The 15,179-nt window shown below is 39.6% G+C and overlaps 1 protein-coding gene across 4 annotated transcripts in view; it reads left to right on the top strand.

The window, feature by feature from the left end:
• Positions 1-9,510: 9,510 nt before the first annotated feature.
• mctp1a (multiple C2 domains, transmembrane 1a) overlaps positions 9,511-15,179 on the top strand; it is a 195,878-nt gene continuing 190,209 nt past the window's right edge. For 2 of the 4 annotated variants that reach the window (XM_017691126.2, XM_017691125.2), the window contains exon 1: positions 9,511-10,589. In XM_017691126.2, coding sequence (XP_017546615.1) covers positions 10,068-10,589 — 522 coding nt within the window. In that variant the 5' untranslated portion in view covers positions 9,511-10,067. The remainder of the gene's footprint in view (positions 10,590-15,179) is intronic. The other 2 variants (XM_037531321.1, XM_017691128.2) reach the window with 1 other exon arrangement.

Raw genomic sequence — 15,179 nt, 5'->3', positions numbered from 1 at the left:
GTACACTGATCTGCATGAAAAGATACATTTACATTTGACAAAAAAAGGTCATTGTGTTTTTTGTTGACAATCCACTACTGTGTACTACTGTAGAAATAGGTTGGCTAGTTGCATTTGGTTATTCATTATATTTTCAGTGTAAGCAATGCTGAATTGTATTAACATATTTAAATTGAGTCATAGTGAAATCTGAGAATTATTGCCTGAAGAATCATAATTGACAAAGTACTGGGAGAGAAGCGTGTTAAACCTTTATATTATATAAAATACATGTATATGTTAAAGTTTAAATGGTCCTGGTCAAATTACACATTTTGCTGATTATCTAAATGAAAGCACAAACTTGAATAAGGCATTTTTCTGAAAACTTTAGTGTGCAAATTCAGTTTATTTGCTGAATTTAATATATTGGAAAAAATAAAACAAAAAGTGCCATAACTTTTGCACAAGACACATTTTATGTTATTTATATAGTTCTCCAAAATGTTCAGTTCAGCAAGTCAGCAATATTTGTTTCAAGAAGATGTGTCAATAATTTTCACTAAAAATCACCAAAACCGTCATTTGACCAGGGGCACCCAAACCCAAATAGGAACATAGACAAAGCTTAGCTTGGCTACATTATAAGCCTTCACAGTAGCTGAACAGGGGCATACTGTAGAGCTTATATAGTGACAAACAATGAGCAACTGCTGAGCACAGATGACCAGGAAATGTAGGTGTACATGGTCTAAGGTAATCTATTCCTTTAATAGTTCTAGGTAACATTTCAGAGGTCTTGGGAACTGAACAAGATAGACAGAATGTTCAAAGCTGAGAAGACACGAAGCCATGTTAACAGTGTTTCTCTTCAATTCTGTCCAATTTGTGACCAAACCTCCTTAAACTGCATCAGCCATTGATTAGCTGCCTCTGTGTGCTGAGTCAAGCCGATGATCACTTCAGATTACAAGTTCATTCAATAATGGCAAAATCAAATAACTCAAAGGTCACTGTTTAAGTATGGGTCACTGCCTTAGCATTAAAGCCAAGCACAAACTTAACAGCACTCTACATGATGAGAGTATTTCTCCTTATATGCTGATTATGGTACTGAACAATGTAGGTACGACTTAGAGGTTTGTCGTAGAACCAGATTTCCAAGCCAAGACCTATTTAGGGACATATATTTTTAAGAGTGTTCTTATTGTACTTATTGTGGTGCAGCATTTTGATGGTTTACATACAGTCATGTGCAAATGTTTGGGCGCCAGTGGTGAAATGACGTTTTGTTCACTTTTTTTTTCAGTGAAATGCACAGAAGCTGTTCATTTGCTGAATTAAACACATTGGGAAAAACATCATCATGAAATGTGGCCTGTGTAAACATTATGGAACGTTTTTCATTTTGTTTTCTATCATTTTCAAATATGATAAACTCAGGTTATAAATAGATAATGTGCACTAAAATTTAAAATTTTTTAATTTTTTAAATTTAAATTAAAAAAAAAAAAAAAGCCTAATAGAAATGTTCCCTGTGGAGAATGTGTATTCACACTTAGAAACCCAAAAAACTGTAACTTATTAAACATGTTTCTGTATAGCTGTACAACAGAAGCATAATAATAACTGGATCAAATACTGTATGTTGAAATATGGCTCTAGACGGTAGAACATCAGTCTAATCCCTAAAGAAATGCTTTAGCCAAAATATAGTTTAAAAAAATGTGCAAAACAATGTTCACTGTAAAAAGAAAGAAAGAAAAACAAAAACATCATTGAACTTGCTTGTGGTTTGTAGCAACACTATTACATTACTGGTCGATTTCAGTCAGCCAATTAAACCTATGGATGTTTTTCTGTCAAAGGAGACTCCCCATTCAAAATTCTGCATAGTACAAGACTAGGATTAATCCCTATCTGGGAAACTGGCCCAAAATGTCTACAACTATCCACACACCCATTCTAACTAGTGAGTTCAGCTACACTGAGGGGCACCCAATGCCGACACAGGTGTTTAACTGAGCACACACTACTTAAATCTCTCTAGAAAAGTACTGCCAATAGGATGGGGGCATTTGTGAAGTCAGCGAGCACTGGGTTGTAGATCAGGGAAACAGCGTTCTCTGGAATGATAAAACTCCATCCAGCACCTTTGGAATGAGCTGGAGTGATGCTTGTGATCCAGAACTAACCTGGCTTCATTCATGCTCTTGTAGCTGAATGCAGTCAAATCCCCACAGCGATGTTCCAACATCTAATCTAAAGCCTTCCTAGAAGAGTAGAAGCTGTCAAACTCTTTATAAATGCCCTTGATTTTATAAGAAATATTGGATAAGAAGGTGTCTACAAAGTTTGAGACATATAATCTATGAGTAGTGAAGTTTATAAAAGTTACCCATGATCTATGAGGTTTGCTTGAGCTATATAACCACGTTATAGCTTATTACGAGGACTCAGGGCAGCCATACTGTTGCTGTAGAATCAAATTGTACCTTTTAAAGAAACAAAGTCTGTAGACCTACTGTTCAGAATCAGGTTGGAAACACTGTAAGGCTCTTTCCACAGGCAGGCCTTCACTGATAGTACCTTTTGGCATCAGGACCTTCTGTGAATAACAAAGAACTTTCAGGACTGAATTACTACTACACTTACCCATGCTTTATCACTGAAAGCCACACTTTTGTGTAATGAAGAACTTTCCACAAGAAAAGCTTTGTATCTGGAGTCAAATAATCTTCTAAATTGAACAAAGCAGGCTTGCCTCTACTCAAACTGAATACAAGATTTCATCTCAGCCAGTACACTGAAGTTCTTTGAAAATACTTAAGAAATGAGTTGTATTTTGACGCTGATCATCAGTACTCACTTGCTGACTGGCTTCCTGTCGTTTGGTGAGTGAACTGTACGTCTGTTGTTTAGATCAATCTCTTAGCTACTGCACTAAATGCTTTGTGGGTGTGTCTGTATGCTTGACAACTGGACAATACTTGACATGTTTCCGTCTGGATCCTTCATTTCAGATAGTTTGGATTTAATTTGAGCTCACTATAGAGTACACTTACAGTAAATCATCTTACAAATGGCTTACAAGTAAGAGGATACCAACATAAGCACTGGATTATCCCATTAACCTCACATCCAGCACCCCTCTTTTTTAGTGAAAACTAAAATGATGTTTTGCTTGCACCCACATTTTTTTTATGAAAATAGCTGTCTATGCAAGCTGGTAATGTAATATATGGATGTAAAAACACATCAAAAAGGTTCTAAAAATGAGGTTTCTGCAATTTTTCTGATTTTTTATTTTTTTCCCCAAAAAATGCATTTGAAAATGTTATTTAATGTCTGTATGAAACTTTAAGTCTACTTTGGTCTATGTGTTCTCTAAGCTTCTTTCAAAATGATTAAACCATATATCATGTTAAATTCAGTCATTTGGTCACTACTGCTTTTTAACAAAACATTGGAATAAATCTTAATTTAATGATGGAATGGCATGGCAATTGCATGAAATTAAAAATGAGTTCTCAAATGAGCACTATCAGATGTTCATCCAAGGCATTTCATCCTAAATTTACATAAAAATATCATTATAACAGTATAATAACATTGTAAAACTTGAATAATTGGACACCAGCAGGTTAATGACTCAACATTCGATGTTCTAATACACTGTGAATGAGTAGAGAAATGTGTAAGTTGTGCAATCTTAGCTGACTAACTTGTAACGTGTTGATGAATGCTCTCATGTCCACCAGCACCTTATTCCTTGTAGAACGTTTTCACTTCAACTCCTAAGTATTACACAACACACAGTTTGCACCTTGTGCCTTCGTTTCATGCAGGAGTGGTAATAGTTTCTTTAGGGAAATTATTTCAACTCCCTTTTGTAAGTGTGCCTGCAAATGACATCATTTCCACATAATTTAATGCTTTATTTTCTGAACGGGCTTTTTTGTTTCTTTTTACTGCATCCATCATTTCTTGCTGGTATGATGATAAGTGTTTGTACTGTTTGAGTGGACTGCCCTGGATTTGACTCTTCTGTTGGATCAATTGAGTGGACACTTAAATCTCGTACGTAGTGGAACAGTTTCCAAATCAATCTAATCTTCTCATGATCCAAGTAATTCCAGTCAAATCCAGTGATGTTAGGTCTGGACACTAAGGATGCAGTCCAATCTGACAATACCAGAAACTTCTTTGATGTTTATATTTTCTTTTCTCAGTAATGCCTTTTTGACAGCTACACATCCTTTCACATCCACAGTGTTCAGTTGACTTCTCACAGTGGAAAGATAGGCAGGAACACCTGTGACTTTGTTTCACACCAGAGGCAGGAAGGGAGGTTGATTTTTCTCTCTGTCTCTAGTATTTTTTGAGTTTTGGAAACCTTTTTTTCACCTTTCATTCCTCTTCTTTATGTAAGTGGATTATTTTCCATCTAATCTCCTCTGAAATATCTCCTGAAACATGATTGATTGCACATAATGTCTGTTTTCACTGGAAATTAAACTATAAACTTTAAACTATTAGCTATAGGGTAGGCTCTGACTTTGCACAGTACTGTAAATACACACAAAATTAACGTCATGAGCATGTTGAAAATTGCATTTTGAGGAAATAGTAGAGAGATTCTTCAACAGATCTCTGTTGATCTATGATTCTTTCTGCTGTGTCTGTAGCATAAAGTGGATTACCATAATAATTTTGACACATTTTGGTGTACTTAGTAAAATAACCTTTCTATTCAAAACCCCTGCCTATTGGCTTCCATTATACTGGGTGCAGGTACATTTTTATTCATTAAGATACACACAGTGTAAATGTACATCTTTTCATAATCTAGAAGCCTAGAGATGGAGTGTATGGAGTCAATACTACTTAGAAACTACACTGCTCAAAAAAATAAAGGGAACACTCAAATAACACATCCTAGATCTGAATGAATGAAATATTCTCATTGAATATTTTGTTGTGTACAAGTTGAATGTGCTGACAACAAAATCACACAAAAATCATCAATGGAAATCAAATTTATTAACCAATGGAGGCCTGGATTTGGAATCACACACAAAATTAAAGTGGAAAAACACACTACAGGCTGATCCAACTTTGATGTAATGTTCTTAAAACAAGTCATCAGAGGATCAGTATTGTGTGTGGCCTCCATGTGCCTGTATGACCTCTCTAAAATGCCTGGGCATGCTCCTGATGAGGTGGCGGATGGTTTCCTGAGGGATCTCCTCCCAGACCTGGACTAAAGCATCCGCCAACTCCTGGACAGTCTGTGGTGCAATGTGGCGTTGGTGGATGGAGCGAGACATGATGTCCCAGATGTGCTCAATCGTATTTAGGTATGGGGAACGGGTGGGCCAGTACATAGCTTCAATGCACTTATCTTGCAGGAACTACTGACACACTCCAGCCACATGAGGTCTAGCATTGTCCTGCATTAGGAGGAACCCAGGGCCAACCGCACCAGCATATGGTCTCACAAGGGGTCTGAGGATCTCATCTCGGTACCTAATGGCAGTCAGGCTACCTCTGGTGAGCACATGGAGGGCTGTGCGGCCCTCCAAAGAAATACCACCCCATACCATTACTGACCTACTGCCAAACCGGTCATGCTGAAGGATGTTGCAGGCAGCAGATCGCTCTCCACGGCGTCTCCTGGTAGCGCCTCCAGCCTGTGGACACTACGCTGACAGACACAGCAAACCTTCTTGCCACAGCTTACATTGATGGTTGTAGAGTCCGTCTCATGCTACCACGAGTGTGAAAGCACCACCAACATTCAAAAGTGACCAAAACATCAGCCAGAAAGCAGAAAGGTACTGAGAAGTGGTCTGTGGTCCCCACCTGCAGAACCACTCCTTTATTGAGTGTGTCTTGCTAATTGCCAATAACTTCCACCTGTTGTCTATTCTATTTGCACAACAGCTGTGAAATTGATTGTCAATCAGTGTTTCTTCCTAAGTGGACAGTTTGATTTCATAGAAGTTTGATTTACTTGGAGTTATATTGTGTTGTTTAAGTGTTCCCTTTATTTTTTTGAGCAGTGTATAATTTCAAAGATGGTACAATTTTGTTCCCTGACTAAAAGTACTGAGATGAACCCTTAAGGGTACCACCCCAGTGACAGTTTAATACTTTTATTTCTGAGAGTGTGCAAATGTGATTAGAGTTTGCGTCAAGCTTTCTGTTCTTTTCTAAGTACATGTGAGTTATTATTTGTGGCGATTGACAGTATGCTACAGGTATGACAATAAGCACTGAAGTCTTTCTTTAATCATTTTTATAGTTTATGGAAGCAGGTGACGACTGTATAGATAACAGTAGATGACAAAAATCTTAGTTAAAGAACAACATGTGAGTAAAGGTTATGGAATACAACCTTTTGTATAAGAACGGAAAAACAAAGAGAGTATGCAGTCAGCTCCCCTTGATTTGCTCCTTGCTTTACAAGCATGTCAATTATCCACTTGTCCATTTTGGTGATTAACAAAGGGCGTAACCTAGACCACCTTCAGTTTAGACTGCTGCCTTTTTCCCCCCTGAGTTATTGATTCCAGAGGAACATCTTGATTATTAGTGGGTATATGCAAGACGTGACAGAGGAGTTTCCACTGGTTTTAATCTATTAACAAAACATGTTGTCATGATTGATTCTCACTTGCAAAGATTGTGTCAGGATATAATTATCTGCACGTAAGTAGCTATATATAATAATAATGAACATATAAAGTGTACAGTGGGTTGCAAAAGTATTCATACCCCTTGAACTTTTCCATATTTTGTCACATTACAACCACAAACATAAATATATTTCACTGGAATTTAATGTGAAAGACCAACACAATGTGGTATACAATTGTGAAGTGGAAAGAAAATTATACATGAATCAAAACATTTTTTACAAATAAAAAACTAATAAGTGCGACGTGCAAAAGTATTCAGCCCCCTTTTCCCTGAGTGCAACCAATTGCATTCAGAAGTTGCCTGATGACTGCTAATGACTCAAAAGGGTCCACCTGTGTGTAATCTAATCTCAGTACAAATACAGCTGCTCCGTGACGGCCTCAGATGTTGGTTAAGAGAATATTGGGGAGCAAACAGCATCATGAAGTCCAAAGAACACACCAGACAGGTTAGGAATATGGTTTTGGAGAAGTTTAAAGCAGGCTTAGGTTATAAAAAGATTTCCCAAGCTTTGAACATCTCACGGAGCACTGTTCAATCCATCATCCGGAAATGAAAAGAGTATGGCACCACAGTAAACCTGCCAAGACAAGGCCGTCCACCTAAACTTACAGGCCGAACAAGGAGATCACTGATCAGAGAGGCAGCCAAGAGGCCCATGGTGACTCTGGATGAAATGCAGAGAGCCACAGCTCAGGTGGGGGAAACTGTCCACAGGACAACAATTAGTCGTGCACTACACAAATGTGGTCTTTATGGAAGAGTGGCAAGGAGAAAGCCATTGTTAAAAGAAAACCATAAGAAGTCCCGTTTGCAGTTTGCCAGAAGCCATGTTGAGGACACAGCAAACATGTGGAAGAAGGTGCTTAGAACTTTTTGGCCACAATGCAAAACGCTATGCGTGGCGGAGAAATAACACTGCACATCACTCTGAAAACACCATCCCCACTGTCAAATATGGTGGTGGCAGCATCATGCTCTGGGGGTGCTTCTCTTCAGCAGGGACCGGGAAGTTGGTCAAAGTTGATGGGAAGATGGATGGAGCCAAATACAGGGCAATCTTGGAAGAAAACCTGTTGGAGTCAGCAAAAGATTTGAGACTGGGGCGGAGGTTCACCTTCCAGCAGGACAACGACCCTAAACATAAAGCCAGAGCTACAATGGAGTGGTTTAAAAAAAAGAATATTCATGTGTTAGAATGGCCCAGTCAGAGTCCAGACCTAAACCCAATTGAGAATTTGTGGCAAGATCTCAAAACTGCTGTTCATAAACGCTCTACATCCAATCTGACTGAGCTTGAGCTGTTTTGCAAGGAGGAATGGGCAAGAATTTCAGTCACTAGATGTGCAAAGCTGGTGGAGACATACCCTAAAAGACTTGCAGCTGTAATTGCAGCAAAAGGTGGCTCCACAAAGTATTGACTCAGGGGGGCTGAATACTTTTGCACGTCGCACTTATTAGTTTTTTATTTGTAAAAAATGTTTTGATTCATGTATAATTTTCTTTCCACTTCACAATTGTATACCACTTTGTGTTGGTCTTTCACATTAAATTCCAGTGAAATATATTTATGTTTGTGGTTGTAATGTGACAAAATATGGAAAAGTTCAAGGGGTATGAATACTTTTGCAACCCACTGTATATGTAATTACATATTCTCATTGTCAAACCTTGAATTTGTTTTTCATTTGTCATTTTTAACATGTATGTATTTAACATACAAAGGGTATTTTTGATGCTTGTCTGTGTTAAAATTTGTTTTCCTTTGATCCAAAATTACTTGGAAAAAATCTTTTTACTCTTAACATCCATTACAAGTTAAAATGTTTTTCCTTCTCCTGTAATATTACCATGTTAGAGATCTGTGTTTTTCCCCAACAACAACAATGTATATAATTATAATGTCACATATATGTTATATGATGTTACAATAATGACTGTTTATACAAAACTGTTTATACAAAAATACTGATTATATGTAATATCACCCACAATATAATTAAATATAAATATTGATAATATTTTGCTGTTATCGAAGCAAAACCTCATATTTCCAAAATGGTAACTGTACAGGAGAAGGGAAAAAACCTACTTTCTTCCATTGACTTATTCAGCCTTTTCTTTTAGCCCATTTATCATGAAATTTACACACAATGGAAAGGGCAACAGGCAGAAGATGGAACCTTTTGCATGAATAAAGGGTTCTTCTATTGTTACAAGCTTGACATCGTAACAACAGAGGAACCCTTTTGGGCGCTATAAGGAATTCTTTTCAAAAAGGATCTATATAGAACCATCTAGAACACATTCTGAAGAACGCTTTCACCATGCAAGGAACCCTTTAATCATGCAAACATACATAATAACAATATTCCCTATATATCACCTACACAAAAAGTTCTTCAGTGGTTCTTTAGGAGAGGGAATGGTTCTGTTTGGAACCATGAGTTCTATATAGAACCATTTTATGCTTAAATGTTTTTTGGCTAGTTCTATATATAGCTTATGTTTCTGAATAGAACCATTAGTAAAGAACCCTTGATGAGCCAACTTTTTAAGAATGTACATGCAATAATAATAATAATAATAATGATGATAATAATGTCTCATATCCATGATATGTATGAATTACACTTTTTTGTGGGCCTAAGCCTAAACTTAAACCCAGTAAGCAAGTGTTAAGCAAATGAAAACGTCTGTACGTAAACAACCTGCCCTAGTACACACACACACAGTCCTCTTCCCCTCCTAACATCCACATTCGTTCAAGAACTTCCACCACATAATAGCGCACGCTGTCCAGCAGGGGGCGTCCTACGGTGACATGATTGTACACTTGAAGTTTTCTCTCTCGTTTTGGTCCTTAAAACTCATGGGTGGTCGCGCGTCAGCGTAGACCATAGAAAGAGGATGAGCACGAAGATGGGGATGAGGACGAGGGCGAAGATGAAGGGGAGCGCACCTCTACTGAAGTGACTTTCTGCCCCCACGTCCATTCACCATGCGTAAGCGGGCCGTCCTGCAAAGTCCGAGTCTGAGCTCAGTAATTAGCGTTAGATTCGCGGTTGCGGTGAACCTCTATGAGATTTCGTTAGCCTGAGCACGCGCGTGTGCTGGGTTTCGTAAGTGCCTCGCTTTGTCGCCCTTATTTTGGTTCGTCTTTCACGCGCTCATGGCAGTCATTACGCGCGTGCTGTAGCCTGCCAGGCTCGCGCGCAGTTGCCTCCTTTTATATATATTTATATCAGCTAATGACTGAAGGAGTCTTTCCCCCTGGGTGCTGAGAGGGTCTCTGAACTGGGATATTGAGCCCACTGTGTGTGTGCGTGTGTGCCCCTCTCCGCTCCTTCAGCAGCAGACTGGCGGGTTGCTGCTCGGGCACTATGGAGGAGAAACCCAAGGATGAGAGTAGCAGCAGCAGCGGCGGCGGCGGCGGCGCTAAAGGACAAGAGGCGACGTCCTACCAGCGGAGGATGTGGAGGAATTTCCAGGAGAAGACCAAGCCGTTTCTGAGCCCCAAGCTGGGCTCGGAGAGACGCAGGGCGGACGGTGGTGGTATTGGTAAGAAAGAGACAGGGTTGTGGATGTTCAAGCGGAAAAAGAAACAAGTGCTAGACCGGGTCTTCTCGTCCTCTCAGCCCAACCTGAGCGCCTCTCCTCCGCCCTCTCTGGCTGCCATAGCTGAGCCGGGCTCCAGTACTGGGCCGGTTGGAGCTAGCGGAATTGCGGCTAACAAACCCGAGCTTTCTGTTTCTGCTCACGGCAGCCCGCAGCTCACTGTAGCCCACCTGGCTCTGTCCCAGCAGCAGAAGAGCTCGTCCTTGGGCTCGGCGTGCTTCGAGAAACTGGTGGTCGAGTCTGCACCGTCCAGTGAGGATGAGCTGGGGAAAAACGCCAGCGACTCGGTGAGTGACGACTGATGTTCTGACTGTATTGTGGGATGCTGGTTTAGGCTGATTTAGGTGTGCGAGGATGTTTCGAGAAAGTTACCTCAAAAATGACCCCATATGGGCCGTTCCTGCAAGTTACGACATAATAGCTCAAGCAGTGTGGGCAGTTAGACTGTTGAGGTTGGACATGTGGAGTAAAGGTTTATCTCAGAGTTTCGGATGCGCCTGGAAGCTTGGAGTGTAGATGTTTAGTTAACATATGAATTGCAGCTAATAGTTGGTGTTAGTTATGTCGTATGTGTAGTATATTACGGATTCAGGATTTTCAGAGAGCTTCTCTCTTTCTGGTTTATTAACCTAGATGTATGAGTCTGCTTTTTTACCTTAGAAAAGTGCCCCATGTAAGTCGTTTGACTGGTGAGCTTGGGGCTATGGAGCTTGTTTGGAGTTTATAACATACAGTATGTTAGCTTCTATCACCCCAGTTTATTACATTGGCTATAGTGTATTGTAAAGTATGCTTTTATTTTGAAGAAAGTTACCTCAGAAAAATGCCCCATGTAGGTAATTTTGCTGTTGAGCTTGGGGCTATGGAGCTTGTCCCGAGTCACATATTGGAACAGTATTTTAGCCTCTCTCGTCCTAGTTTATTAGGTTGGCTGTGGTGAATGAGTCTGTAACCTCCGAAAATGACCTTAGAAAAGTGCTCCATAAAGGTAATTTGGCACTCAATACCTTGGGGCTATTGAGCTTGCCCCATGTTTAGTAACTCTAAAAGGTACTGTAATTACAATTTAGATGCTTAGTTAACAAATGAGCAGCTGTAATGCTGCAGTACGGTATAATTTGTGCAATGTACATTGATCAGCCAAAACATTAAATGTTTTTTAAAAAACATTAATCCTTGTATCTTCACTCCCTGTCCATTCGATGGACAGTTGGGCAGGTACATCACAGAGCTGGTATTATTTGGGCGGTGGGTCATTTCAGCACTGCAGTGACACTGACATGGTGCGGGTGTGTAAGTGTGCGTTGTGTTAGGAGAAGTGGATTATTTGAAACACTGTGTCCACTCACTGTATGTTTTATTATTATCTTTTGCTACATCAGTGGTCACAGGAAGGTGCCAACAGGATGCTGATGGCTGGACATTTTTGGTTGGTGGACTATTCGTAGTCCAACTGTGATACTAAGGTGAAAAATTGAAAAATTCCAGAAGCACTGCTGTGTCTCATCCACTCTTACCAACACAACACACACTAACACGCCGCCACCACATAAGGGTCACTGCAGTGCTGAGAACAGTCCATTACCCACATAATACCTGCTCTGTGATGGTCCTGATCATTGCAGAACAGGATTAAAGGGAGCCACACAAAGAATACAGAGAAACAGATTAACTACAGTCTGTAAATATAGAACTGCACCTATATGGTAGATGTAGAAATGCAGAAGTGCACCTATATGATAAGTGAAGCTGATAAAATGGACAGTGAGTGTAGATAGAAGGAGGTGGTTTTAATAGCTAATCAGATTGGTTCTGGTTTATGAGTCTGTTTTTTGGAGGAGGTACCTCAGAAAAGTAATACGTGCTACAACATGTCAAACAGTCAGAATAGTTTGGCTATGGAGCCAGTATTGAGTTTCAAAGGCTCACTGAAAGATGAAAAATCTTGCAGTTTAAATGTTTAGTTAACAAAATTAACAACAGCTAACAGCAGATGTAAAGTATGCTGTAGTACAGAGGTTCCCAACCTTTTCCACCTCAAGGCCTACCTGTTTATTACTAGAAAGCAGGAAGGCCCACAAAAATACAAAATGTTTTTGCTTAAAAATGTCATTTTGGGGAAATTTTCAACATGGTGACATGTGAGGGCCTACTTTTGTAATATGTGATGTGTATCAGTGAACATGAAATAACATCAAAATACTGGTGTGAGTGGACAACTGAAACGTCAGGTGTTTCTACTAGGGCTGAACGATTAATCGTTTTTTAATCGAAATTGCGATTTGAATGGACGCGATTTTGAATGAGCCAATAGCCTGCAAGTAGGACCAGTGAAAAATCAACCAAACAACAACAACAAAAAAACGCGTGAGCGGCCTGCTGTTGACCAATCAGAAGCCACTAGTCGTGCTCATCCCTAAGGCAGAAAACGAAAGATTAACCTTTCATCTGAGCAACCGTGCGAGGCCCAAACAACTTTGGTACCAAAGAAAAATGGCACATCATGTGTGTGGGAGCATTTTGGTTTCAGGAAAACTGACATTGGCCAAAAACAGATACTGTGCAAGACGTGTCGAGCATCGGTGCTAACCCCACGAGATAACACCACTAACCTCTATCGACACCTGAAGAAACATCATGGACAGCTGTACGATGAGTGCATGTTAAAAAGGTCCAGTGATGAATCCCTACCTCAGGCACATTTATCTGGTACCACGGCCAGGCAAACTTCTGTTACACAGGCGTTCCACCGCATTGCGCCATACGAAAAAAGCTCGCGAAGGCACCGCGAGATAACCGATGCTATCGCGAAGTACATGACTAAAGACATGGTACCGAAAAATGGCTTTCAAAACCTTCTCTTGACTCTTGACAAAAGATACCAGCTTCCATCCCCCACATACTTCAGCCAAGTCGCCATTCCAGAACTTTATACTACATGTAGGAACAAAGTTGAAACGGAGCTGAGAAGTGTGGAGTATTACGCGACAACAACAGATATGTGGTCGAGCCGAACCGCTGAACCTTACCAAAGCCTCACTGTTCACTTCATAAATTAACATTTTGAATTAAAGAGCGGTTGTCTACAGACTTCGTACTTTCCTCTTGACCATACGGGAGAGAACATCGCGAATGGATTAAAAGATGCATTGGCCAACTGGGGTTTAAATGACGAGGGGCAAGTGTGCATAACCACAGATAACACATCTAACATGATAAAGGCAGCCGAAATAAACCAGTGGACCAAAACTTTCCAAGATTGAGCAGGCAGGCCCGCAAATATCTTTGTGCACCAGCAACAAGTTCACCCTCAGAAAGGCTCTTTATTGCAGGAGGCAACATTGTGAACTGTCAGCGTTCATGCCTTAAGCCACATAAGGTGGACATGCTCATCTTTTTGGCAAGAAACCTGTGATCACTGGTTTCTGTCTATACATGCAAACATTTGATGATGCTACTTTTGCACTTAATGTGATTTACTCCTAAGTTTATTTTGTAAAAATGCATCTTAAACTCAAAGAGTTTAACATATAGCTGTGATATTTTGCTTATTTCAGCTTTTCTACTGATGCATGACTGTCCACCGCTGACCAGTCAGTTACTGATATTGCAGTTAAACCTTTATGCGTATTTCTGTATATTTTGTTGTTCTTTAAAGGTGTTGAGTTTTAAAAATAAAACTGACAACTGCATTTAATCTGACAACCCTGGGAATATTTTTTTATGTAGAAGTTTATAATTATATTTGATAGATATTTGAAACCCCGCGACCCTGACGGAGAAGCGGCTTAGAAAATGGATGGATGGATGGATGGATATTTGAAACACTAATATAGGTATAGATAGTTTGTTGATGGCAGCTTGTTTATCAATTTGGTTCTAATGACCGATTCTTTTTTTAGAGAAAATCACCTCAGGAAAGTGACCCATATATGTTATTCTTATATTCATATGAATCCCAATTGCATGTTGAACAGTTTGGGTTGTTAAGCTATACAGCTTGGAACTGAGGAGCTTGCTTTGAGTTTTGAGAGTCACTGAAAACGTTTACAGTTCTTGCAGTTTAGATGCAAGAAAATTCAAAGCAGACAGCAGTGGATGTAAGTTATGCTATAGTCAGTGCTATAGTATGTTTAGTATAGAAGCAGTATGTTCAGAGCAGCTTCTCTCTTGCTGGTTTGTTAGGTTGGTTCTGGCGAATAAGTCTGGGTTTTTGGAGGAAGTTAACTCTGAAAAGTGCATATGGGTCCTATAACCTGCAACATTATTCACGATTTCTACACGCTCTCTTCATTCTGAGATACTAGATAAATATACTAATTTCATTCTAAGTAATTTAGGATCAGTAGCTTGAAATCTTTTTCTTAGGTTAAGATTTTTGTTTGAGCTTTGATGTGTGTAATGTTTGTGGTGCTACACCGATGTGGTTACTGACAGACTTGAGCAAAAAAAACAAAAAAACAAACAACTGGCAAAGGTCCAAATGGCTTTTTGTTACCCAACGCAGTTTACTCCCACTTAGAGACTGGTTATGGAATACTGTAAAATTTAAGATTACAGTTATGTAAGGTTTGAAACAAATGATGCTATTAAAGTGCATTTTTCCCTTTCGTACAGTAGTTCTTCATTTAAAAACATAATGAGGACCACATAGATATTGTTAACACTATGTACAATATGATACTTGTCATTGCATCTTATGACTGACCTTTCTGCTTTAATGCCTTTGGGAAAACTCGACCCATCAGTTACAGACCTTGACAGGAAGATCTTTCTGTATTCTGTTCTCTCTCTGAGTTTCCGTCAGCCTCTTAGCACTTGTGGGCTCAGTAGTTGTCACCCCTGAAGGTGTTAACTCTAAGCTTTTATCTTTGTTA

Source organism: Pygocentrus nattereri, chromosome 20, assembly GCF_015220715.1.
Source record: "Pygocentrus nattereri isolate fPygNat1 chromosome 20, fPygNat1.pri, whole genome shotgun sequence".
Classification (NCBI taxonomy): domain Eukaryota; kingdom Metazoa; phylum Chordata; class Actinopteri; order Characiformes; family Serrasalmidae; genus Pygocentrus; species Pygocentrus nattereri.
Note: the sequence above shows the minus strand (reverse complement) of the source record. Positions and strands in the feature narration are given on the sequence as shown.